The sequence below is a fragment of the Mesitornis unicolor genome, unplaced genomic scaffold (genome assembly GCF_000695765.1).
Source record: "Mesitornis unicolor isolate BGI_N332 unplaced genomic scaffold, ASM69576v1 scaffold10679, whole genome shotgun sequence".
Taxonomy (NCBI): domain Eukaryota; kingdom Metazoa; phylum Chordata; class Aves; order Mesitornithiformes; family Mesitornithidae; genus Mesitornis; species Mesitornis unicolor.
In genome coordinates this window covers 26,605-38,280 of record NW_010207974.1, presented here as the reverse complement: position 1 = coordinate 38,280, position 11,676 = coordinate 26,605, and the positions used below count along the sequence as shown (strand labels likewise).

The 11,676-nt window shown below is 37.4% G+C and overlaps 1 protein-coding gene across 1 annotated transcript in view; it reads left to right on the top strand.

Annotated features, from left to right (window-relative positions):
* LOC104546832 (diacylglycerol kinase eta-like) overlaps positions 1–10,350 on the top strand; it is a gene marked incomplete at its 5' end in the record, with an annotated part of 25,210 nt that extends 14,860 nt beyond the window's left edge. Inside the window, 4 exons of the mRNA XM_010192327.1 lie at positions 2,190–2,309; positions 2,674–2,782; positions 4,165–4,295; positions 10,261–10,350. Coding sequence (XP_010190629.1) covers positions 2,190–2,309; positions 2,674–2,782; positions 4,165–4,295; positions 10,261–10,350 — 450 coding nt within the window. The remainder of the gene's footprint in view (positions 1–2,189; positions 2,310–2,673; positions 2,783–4,164; positions 4,296–10,260) is intronic.
* Between the last annotated feature and the right edge of the window lie 1,326 nt (positions 10,351–11,676).

Sequence of the window (11,676 nt, the reverse complement as noted above, 5' to 3'; positions counted from 1 at the left end):
CTTTCCATTTTTTGCTTTTTAAAAGCATTTCCAGTCTGGAACAGTGCACATTTTTCCAATGTATAAAGGACAAAGTATGACAGAATGTTTCATTTGAACTGAATGAAATGATCTGAGCTCACCGAAATAAAATATTTTGTTTATTAAAAATTTCATTTAGGAAGGAATTGAAAAAATCCATTATTTTAATTGTTTCATAGTGGTAATTTCCATCTTGGAAATAAGAAGCTTGTAGACGTTGTAGGAGAAGAATTTACCCTAAATTGCTGACTCTTCCTTTACCAGAATTGCACTATTGTTTTGGGTTTATTTCAGAAGCAATATTGCCAATACATACAATTTCTCACCAACAGATGAGAGGTTTTTTGTCGCCAAGAAAAATGTTTTCCTTTGAGAATCAAGCAATTAGATAAGTGCTTGTTGAGAAAGACAGAACTCTTGCCTTCATTCATTTATAAAAAATAGGTTACTTAAATAATTTCTTAAAAATGAAAACACAAGAAAAGCTGTAACTTCTTCAAAGACAAGTGCTCCAAATTAACTGAACTGTTTAAATTTAAAAGAACGGAAGGCCAAAGAAAGTTCAGAGTCTGCTTATGGGGACTGAATTTTGTGAGCTTTAGAAGGGAAAATAACATGATAGCAAGTGGAAGATTATATTTTCAGTATTACTGTACTAACCAGCAATATCTTACTAAAGATGATCTCTCTTTTGCAAGGTGGTAACATATGCAAACTACTGACACAAAGGAAAGAAGTTTTTGTTAGGTAGGATAAATTAATGGGAACTTGTAATTTATCCCCAAACTCCACAATGTCAGAATCTTTTTCCAGCACTAGAGATGAAAGATTCTCTTACAACTCCATTTTAAAAATGCATTTGCTAGGATATAACTTATTTAGATCCTTTCAAAAGGATATTCTGCACTGCTTAGGGACTACTTTTACTTCAAAGAAAGCAATGGATGTTCAGATTGCTTTATTAGTGATTCCACGATTCAACTCTTTACCTCAAAATGGTGTTTCAGTAACTCCAAATAAGCCCAAAACAGCTTTGCCATGGATCAGCTGCCTGCCTTACCCCTTCCTCACGGGTTCAACTCACGTGACAGCTGCAGAACACAGTTTTGAGACCAAGTTTTTAAGGAAAACTGGTACCTCCATGAGGTTCTCAAAATTCCTGTAGGTCAGCAAGTCCCAAGCATTTTACACTGCCCCCTCTTTCTTTTACTCTTTGGCCTTCACTGATGACTTTGTCTTTTTGTCTCCCATCTCAGGCTGATATCTTTTCCCTCTTCCATGCCTGGTCTCCATTCTTCCCATCCTTAGCTGGCAGCAGTGGCTGTCACTCCATCTCTCCACTTATATAGGAGGCATTGTGCAAGTACTATATCACCACTGACCTTATGGCTTATTACCATCTACACAATTTTTTTACACCACCTTTCATATGTAAAGACCTTATTGCTTTCTGCAACTACCTGAAAGGAGGTTGTAATGAGATGGGCATTGGTCTCTTCTCTTAAGTAACTAGCAATAGAACAAGAGGAAATGGCCTCAAGTTGCACCAGGGCACATTTAGACTGTATATTAGGAAAAATTTCTTTACTGAAAGCATGGTCAAGAGTTGGAACAGGCTGCCCAGGGAAGTGGTGGAGTCACTATCCCTGGAGGTGTTAAAAAAATGTGTAGATGTGCCACTTTGAGACATGGTTTAGTGCGAATGGTGGTGTTGGGTTGACTGTTGGACTGGATGATCTTAGAGGTCTTTTCCAAACTTAGTGATTCTATGATACAAAGATCTTCCAAGCTCTTTTTCTTTTGGTCAGGTTTTATCTCTCTTGTGTTTGAAGTTTCTATTTCTAATGTTGTGTTCTAGTATTGATGTTATCAGATACTTTTACTCTATGAAGACCCAAGTGTGGCGAATGATGACAGTGATTGACAATTAGGTCCAGGTGATCTGCACCAAAAGTCTCAGCTGTCTCAGTCATTCCTTTGTGTTTTGGACTATACTAAATGTAGCATCAGAGTGGTCTGACCCATCTCGGAAGGAAAATCTGTTGTCACTGTACATTTACATACACTGTGAGGCAGTCACCTGTTTGTGTGTGGTAACAACGTACCTAGATTTAGATGTTAAAACCTAACAAAACTAAAAATTGTTTTTCTGGCCTGTTTGTAAACAGCAATTAGAAGCTCCCCATGAAGAGCTGTTGTCTGATGCTTTGCACAGTGTGGAATTAGAGTTGAGAAAACTTGCTGAAATACCTTGGCTTTATTATGTTTTTCAGCCAAATGATGATGAGGTGAGTTTGATTATTACTTCCTGTTTCTAATTGAACTTGATTTTTCTTTTGATAGGGCAGAGTAAGTTAGAATCTCTTATCACCTGGAGAGGCAATTTCAGTAGAGATGCTGGATCCTTTCTGTCTGCTGTGAACAAGCTTCTAGGCTTAGGGCTTTGTTTTGTTTTGTTCCCTTTTTTGAATGTAACGTTTTGAACAGTCATTTAATAAATGAAACAAGTGCAGAGTTAAATCCTAACATTATTCTTTACAAAAGTAAAGTGGTATTAGTTTTTGAGATTGACTATGATTTACCATCTCAAGCATGTAATTTCACTGTTGTTTTTGGTTACTTAAAGGTAACTATGCCTCTTCTTTCATGCAGGATCCTCCTCTGGATTATGCTAAAAGAAACAACAGAAGTACAGTGTTTCGCATAGTGCCAAAGTTTAAAAAAGAAAAAGTTCAGAAGCATAAGACCAGCTCTCAGCCTGGTATGTGTTTTGAAATTACAAGAAAAATAGTGGCATTTGGGGAAAATGGGATTTTATGGGTTTTTTTGATAAGAGTTGAAATGATGCACTCTACTGAAGAGTAAAGTCAAAAGTGAAAAGCAATTGAGCTAACTACCATCTTCATTAGGGCAAAGATTTATTTCAATGCATTTAGAAAGCACTCAGTAGGACCCCAAGACTTCCAATTGAACCAAAGAACTACTGTGAAAATATTTAGATAAGTTTATCATGTGACAGAGCCTGTGTCTGCTGATGGTTACATTTGATTAAGTCATAGCAATACAAGCCATAGGTAAACACGTGGTTTCCCTGTGAAGCTCCAATTCCAGTCTTTTCAGGATAGTTTGAGAAGGTGCGCAATAGCTTTTATCACACTGGTTTAATTAACCAGTTATTCTTAAATTTCAGATGGGTTTCAAGTTCAGTGAGTGAGACAAATCAAACAAAAAGCCATGATAGTCAGTATGGATTTTTTAATTAGAAGAAGTTGAACAAACTCCACTCTCCTCTCTTCTCACTCTTATCCATGAGTCCTTTCTTCAGATTATGTCCAGGAGTTAATCAGTGATCAGATGGTCCTAAAATATGTTTCTTCATATTTGTCTTTTTAATGGACGTTTGGTAAAAATCTGCAAAATCTTGCAGACTTTAGATTTCAGATTAGACTTCAGTTTTCACTTCACTGTAAAACTAATCAACGTTGAATTAAGTTGCAAAATTAGAGCAATAAGTAGCATAACTTTTTTTTGAATAAACGTGGTCTTATTAGGACTAATGTGGGCAACTAACCTTAGAGAACAATGTTTTACAGAGAGCTTATTAATGGCCTGTGTAACATAGTAGCTTAAAAAATATTTGTTGCATTAATTAAGAATACTAGAAAATGTTTATTAAAACCGGACTTGCTTGCTGCCATTGCTATATTTGAGGTATGCTTGATATTTTAATTTTACATGTTAATTAGTTTTTGAAGGCCTCCTCTCTCCATGGATGATTACTAATAAGTTAATGCTACAAAGCAGAACAATATTAGACTTGGCATCACTCCTAAGGTGGTTTAATGTGAATTTGTTGGGACATGAGGTTTTAAAGGCTTTACTGAAGAAACTGGAGTAAAGCTGAAAGCATGGCTGCAAAGCAAAGAACCCCAACTTTGTGTAGATACTTTCTCATGTTAACTGCTAACCCGTAACCTGCATGTGAAAAGGAAATTGTCAGTTTTTGTGGAAATGACACCTCTAACCTTTCCCTTTGCTAGCACGGCAATTCTACTCTGTTTTCCACTCTCTTTGGCCTAACCTTTGCTTGTGATGCATTTGAGCATGTAGAAATTAAGGGGGTTTTGCTCTTAACTTTGGTAGTTCAAAAATGGGGCACAGATGAAGTTGCTGCTTGGCTGGATCTGCTCAGTTTGGGAGAGTACAAAGAAATCTTCATCAGCCATGACATCCGAGGCTCTGAGCTTTTACATCTGGAAAGGCGAGATCTTAAGGTATTTCCTTTGTGCTACTTTTCTGCTATTGACCATTTTCTTTGACAAAACAACAACCAACTTTTCTTCTTTCCCTGCACTTGTTATGTGCTTGTAGCTTGGCTTACACTGTGCAAATATGCAATAAACTAACACGCGCTGTCCTTTGGCCTGGGTTTCTGAAGTGCTGACCTGTACTTGCAACCAAGATTATCTGCGTTATCTGAAATTTCCTTTTTTGCACTTAATGTGGAATGATAGCATTATAGTTTATGTCAGAAGGCACAGGAAAAGCACGTTTGCTATCTTACACATCAGTGTAATATAATGTTATCTTCACAAGTTCACTGTTTCCATTAAACAGGGTCAGCATGTATCAGTTGAAGGTGGTGATAATAATTTTGAATCTACTGCAAGGTCAGCAGCTATGAGCAGCTGACCTGCTTCAGGTGATTATCGTATATATATTGGATATAGTGGGTGTGAGAGAGAGAAGCAGCTTAATAAATTGCAGCATTGGACTTACATAGTGTTGGTGTTTGTGTGTCAAAATAGAACTTCACAATAGGTTTTTGTCTCCCTGGCCGACCTCTGCTTGAGTTTAGCTGTACAGATTTTAAAAAGAGCATTTTCTTCTGTCTCTAAAATTGTAAAACTTTCTTCCTCTGAGGTCAGATTGATAATTTTTTCAGGGAAAAATGTTACCTAGCAGTCTGAGGCTGTTATTTGAGCTTGCTGGTCTTTTTCAAGAAGGACTTAAGTGCATCCATTATATGTAACAGAGGCTATATCTTTGGGGATTCATTACATTACTTTTTTCCGGGAACGCAGTAGTAATGAGTTCTTGATAATGTGTTTTGCAACTCCTTTTAGCACATAAGAGAGGAAATAGGATATTGTATAAATTGCAAACATTTACATTTAGAGTGCAAGTCATTGTTCTAGTCACAGTGCAGCAGTCTCCAGATAGAAGCAATACTTTACAAAAAATGGCACATTTCTAGAAAATTTTCTTACAGAGTATGAAATCCTGATGTTACAAGGCAGTCTTTGCATTGTGTTGCAGTAGAATGCAGCTGCTGAAGATAGCTGTGTTTGGGATGATCTGTTTGGCTATTGTGTGTTATTTTACCCTGTGGTATTAGTTCACCTAAGCTTCTCTCCATGGAAATTCCTTTCTTTCAGGGTAGTTCCTGACATGGAGGGACAGTTTTGGGACAATCCCTCCCTGCAAAAATTTAGAAATAGAAAACTATCCAAGCAATCCACCATAGCGTTCCAGTGATGGATGTTGCAAGTGCCTGTTCTGAGTGGGTGCGGAACAAATTTAACTTAACTGGGAAACTCAGCATTACACACAATGCATAGGTTTGCTAAAATGTTAAAAAAAAATCTTCAAAAAAATCAAGATGTCAAATTTGTTAGAATAAATAATAGTGGGCAAGATCAGTGTTAAACTAGACTTGGCTTCTGGCCAAGTCCCGTTTCTGATAGGTGCTAATTTGACTGCATGCCCAGAAGACAGGCACTTCAACCAAGTAAATAATCTGCAGCAAGGTAATCATCAACCTGTTATAGCTGTTACTAAGATTCATGCTGATTCAGCCTAAATAAAACCTATCACAAAGGTCTACACCCTCAAATACCTAAAACTTTGTTTTGGATATAGCCTACAAAGAGACAGACTTTCTCTGTCCCCTCTGTCGAGTGCTGCCTGGAAGCAGGTATGCAGGTTTTAAATTGCTCAGCCTAGCTGGGCAAGGAGTTGCTCTGCGCACGTTGCCAGGTCTTTTCCAACCTTAATGATTCTATGATCTGGTTGTTACAGAGCTGATTGCTTCCAGAGCACTGCTGCTTATACGGTAGGCCAGATTTTTGGCCTAGCATGGCTTGCACTCCATGTAGCAACACTGGATTTAGATAGCAGAGTTGAGCACTTGTCCTGTTCATTACATATGGGGCATGATCTCTGCAGGGAGCTAATTTGAGATGGCTCAAGGAGGCTGCAGTTTTCTGACCACTGACCTGAACTGGTGTCAAGATGTGTAACGAGGTACCTAGGAAATGAGGAACACGTCACAAGCTGCCCCATTAATTTTTCCTCCTTTTGGCTGTCAGGGTGTACAGATAAGTCTTCAGTGCTCTTGCAAGTTGTAATCTGTTTACAGCCTCTCCTCCAGTGCAAGGCTTGTGCTTTCAACCAAGCTAAATGAGCTCACTATTGATTCACAATCTCTTAAGTCATGTGCAATGGATTTACCTCTATTACTTCTCATGTCTACAACAGAAAAAATCATTGCTGGTTTTAATTGAATCCTCTGGGCCCACCTTTCTTTCTGCGGTCAGAAGTAGAGATAAAAAGCAGTACAGAGAAGGATTTGATGAAACTCTCTTCCTTTGCATGCATCACTGAAATGGATCAATAGGTTGACTGAAGAATTGGACACCTCTAATTATATTTCTGCATAGCTTGTGGATCCCGTTCTCAGTTAGTTCTCTGTGTGGCAACTGGCAAATGGAGAACACCTCCAAGAGGAACCAGAAACCTCTTTCCACCCAGCCACTGCTGTAATACCCTTTCTCCAGCCTCCTATGCCTGATTTTATTTAGGGGCATCTTAGACTTTTACACAAGTGATTTTCTTTCGCTTGAGGAAAAGCTGGGCAGTGAATTAAGTATGGTGCTGTAGAAACTGTACAAAGCAAGCTTATCGTGATTTTTTTAACCTTCTTTTATAGGCAAACTCATTGAAAACTAGACTGATTTTTCTGAAATAAATACTGGCATTTTTAGCATTGATAACCTTTTTCCTATGCACACAATTTAGTGTTAATCAGAACTGCAACGCCTTTGGTAGGACTAGGGTGATGTCTCCTTAGTGTTCCATAGCAATGTTGGTTTCCTTGGAGAAAGGATTTCCATGTCTTGTGTCAGCTTAATCAGCAGCGTCACTCAAGCTGAACGTCTCCTAAGGCCTGTGGCATTTATCTCAGTGTTTTGCAGCAATGGGTTTTGAAAAAGTGCTTGCATGGAAAATGTTTTCTCAGATTTGTTAGACTTCAGGCATGCTAGATGGCTTTTGACACTGGGAATGCAAGTACAGTAGGTTTCTCATGTTGAAGATATTAATATTAATGGGTGTTTATATAAATTGTTTTATAGTATTACATTGGTGGTATGGTTGACCACAATCTGTGGGGCAAATTTGGAATAAATGAGTTCTTGGATAAGCAGACAGGCGATCACCATAGTATAATCCAGATGAAGAACTCTTGAAAGCTGCTGCAAGAATTTTCATCAGCTTTTTCTTGCCCAGCCCTTTTTTTAAAATTATTTAAATCTTTTTGAGAAGTATTTGAGCCTTAACCACTGACTGCCAAGAGATGGCAAAGTGGGTTGGGAGAGCAGAAGGAGAGGTGATCCTGTAGATTTAAGGCCATAGCTGGGGAAGAAGAAAGGCTATTTTATTCCTTAGACTTTGGCTAAAGTCTTGTTTTGAAAACTATATTTTAGTCAAATTGATTTTTTGTTAATTAGATATCAATTAAATATGAACAGATTTTATAGATCATGATGAAACTCATGCATGCACAAAGCTGCAGAGATCTTTGGGGATCTTGCTTTTTGAATGATGCATGATATGTTGCTCTTGTAGTCTGAGATGAGAGAATTTCTGCAAACTTTCCTGAATCAGTAGTAAACTGAGAATACTAGACAGCATCTAGTGTCAGAAATGTATAAATCTTCATTTCCTCCAAACCAAACTATTACATGAGCATGAAAATTAGGAGTTTATTTTGTCAGTTGTTTGTTTGTTTGTTTCTCCTCTGGAAGTGTGGTGGAATTTATTAAAAGGTCCCCAAAATTGTGATAAGGTTCTTGAGACTTGCTGCTCTGGTCTCCATTACAGCAACTTCAAATAGAATAGAAATAACATTGAAATCTCTTTCCTCTGAAACATTGGCATTGTTGATGATACTTCGTAAAGGTTGGTGGAAAAAGTGTCCGAGTTTTCTGGGAATTTTATAATACGATTCTTTCATCTGATCTTAGAAGTCTGGCAGCATCTCGCTATGTTGCTTATCCAACAGAATTTCTGCTCATGAAAAATGTTTGTTCTGAAGAATTTTCAAGTTCTTAACCTTTAATGCGCAGGTTCTCGTGGTTTGGAAAGTATCCTCATGAGTTTTTCCTTATGTAGAATTTCATCCACATAGCAACCTGGCTATTTTAGTAGTTTCAATAGTCATGTGTATTTTTGATTCTACTACGTTTTTTATAAGTGAGATAACCATTAGCAAAATATAGCAATTATAAATAAGCAAAATATAAATTGATGTGATGCAGAAAATCAGAGTTTTTTTTTCAAATAGGTTTATGAACAGCACTTGCATTTGGGGACTTTTATGAACATACCTTGAACTCTTTAAGGCTTACACCTTTGTGCCAACATGCTGTAAAGGATGGTCATGTATTCATAGTACTGACAGTTTTCTACTGAAGAAACCACCTTTTTATTTTTATCTCTCATGTAACCAGAATTCAATCTTGACTCTTTGAAAATTAATCTGTTTAATCTGTGCTGTGCTACCTTTACAATAAAAATAATTAATTCATGCCCATCTTTCCACCCCTTTGTTGCTTTGAGAAATGCAAAATAAATTGCATGCTAACACTTTTAAGTAATACAGATTGCAGATTTCCAGAGGCTGCTGTGGCTGTAGGAAGGTAGATACAGTCTTTATGTAGAGTATGTATAGAATATTTTATTTGGTTTCATTTTTCACTCTGTATGAGAATAATTATATCAAGCTGCTTAATTACACTGCCTTCCTCTTAAAGTCTTTGTAATGGAAAAATTTTCTATTAAAATGAAAGGATTTCTATTTCAGAAGAATTGATAGTGCAACTTCACTAAGAGGTTTTTTTTTTAATAAGTCTATTTACATAAGGTTTATTCTTCAAATAACAAGTGTTTGAATGTGCCACTTGCTCAACATCACTAACACCATGATTTCAAAGAGTTTTTCAGGGTTGGGTTTTACAGATAAGGGAAGCAGATTTCCACCAAACTGAGATGAAAATTCATTAGCGCAGTTGAGGATCATTAGCACAGCTGGGCATCCCGTTCTGCTCCTCTGACCATTAGGCCAGTCAGAATTAAAAAAGAATGCTCCTAAAGCTGTTATTAATGCTGGAAGAGCATTGCTGCAGAAAATTCTTGCCTGTTGTCACTCATACAGAGATGGGTCACAGAAACCAGTATTAGAAATGTTTCAGCTGATGTGATTGCTTTAGTGGTGGCTACAATGAGATTTCTGCTTGTGCTTTTTACATTTTTCTTAGGGATGTGACTGTCATGTTTCTGAGAATTTTTCTTCCAGCTTTCTGATCAAGAAGATCCATGTTAGGAGATGTAACCTTTTTGGAATGAAAAAAAAATGCATACCTTTCCTATTGCTCTCTAAAGGGAAGTTGTCCTACATGCCTGTAGCCTTTAAATCCACTTTCTCTTGAGAAACTGGTAATGTGTGTGTTTGTTGATTAAAACAGACATCACAGGGCCTCAGATCAAGTGACATTGCTGGACAGAAGCTCTAATCCATCACATCCTACCAAGCATTTGATTGCTGTATTAGAGAGGAGGGGGAGATTGTTCTTTTTTTTGCCAGAAATGGTGGAGGGTTTTTGTACTTAGAAGTCAGGCAAAAGATGTTTTTGACAGATGTTGCAGTGCCTTGGGTTGTGGTTATTGCAGGTAAGTAATTTTCTGTCTGCAGGACAGGGATTCACTGTGTGCATAAGGCATTTTTTTGTTTGGCAACACTTGCTAGTGCCATAGAATCTTTTCTGGATAATGTTGATTGCAGTGAGCACATTTCTAGACATCTGTTGCATGACTAGATCATATGGGTGGTTTTTATTCCTTTTTGTAAATAATCTTCCTTCTTTTTCTTTTTTTTCTTTCTTTTTCTAATTCCTGTAGGACCTGGGGATAACGAAAGTGGGTCATATGAAGCGAATACTCCAGGGAATTAAGGAGCTCAGCAAGAACACCCCTTTGTCTGAAGTGTAATTATGCTGGTGCTCTCCCTAGAGAGGGAAGGGAAAGTTGCTGGAGAAGCAAAGCTGTTGCAGGCGCTTCGCTCTCTTTGTAGTTTCCTCTATGGAAGAATAAGCACCGGTGTTTGTACAGGCTAGTATCTCTGAATTCTTGTATGATGAAGAGCTTGCTGCAAGAGTACAAAAGGATTTGTGCCAAAAAAAAAGAAAAGGAAAAGGCGGTATGTTCTGTAAGAACGTTTTCTCAGTGTGCAACCTTGGCCAGTTCGGATAAGCACATTTTGGGAAATCGATGGGTTTATGGTGAACGGCACCGACTGGAAAATATAATCAAGAAATGATTGCTTTGCTTACATGCAGCTCAGTACGCCTCTCTTTATGCTGCAGCAAGATACCACTGTACAGCACGAGGTTGTCCGGTTATCCTTCCGAGGCATAGCTCCGTTAAACCTCCTGTGCAGGAGACCAAGAGGTTTTTGGGGGTTCAACGTGTGAGCCTCACAGTGCCGCAGGTACCCAGTGCTCGCTGGCCACGCAAACACAGAGAGAGATACCTTGTGATACCATGAATGCAAACTATAATGCATGGTGTGCCTGCCTGAATCGTCTGTTGTTCTGTTGCATGACACATCTTATACTTAAACACTTGAACAACTTTTATATCGGTTTGAATGAGATTTAATTTATTACTACTTGAGTGTCAATTTTTATTTTTATTTTTGTTCAGTTTCAGGCACTTTTCTATTCTTCAGTGTTGTGTTACGCCTAAAATGTGTTCTACGGCAAAGGATGTGTGGGTGTGGAAACTTAGCATTTGTGCCATATTCAGCAGATTGTATGCATTATATATGATTGAAACACTGTACAGTTAGATTTTTAAATATACCATGTACAGAAGGTATATCAGGTAACTAACTTATGAGTATTTTGAAAGACCGGTACCTCACAAAAATATCAATTGGCTTCCTGCATGGAAAATTATAAAGAATTTTCTCATGGTGCATTTGAATACAGTTATTCAGTTATCTTAAACATCTGTAGCATATTTGAACCTTGAGGCACTAATGGTTTTATTTATTCTGTTGTTCAAAATGCAGGTTGAAAGATTAATTAAAATTTTTTACAGAAAAATTCATTTTATTTATCATACATAAGAAGAGTTTTAAAGTGTAGCAGCTGATTTGATTTTTGTGGGGTAAGCTTTTACTCATTACTAATTAACTGTTAATTTAAAAATGTCTCTGTATGCATTTCTTTACAAAGGCATCAATTTCTTTCTTGTCAGCACTCCTACATCAGTTGATGATAAAAATTTAAAAAACAAACTCTAAGGTTTTAC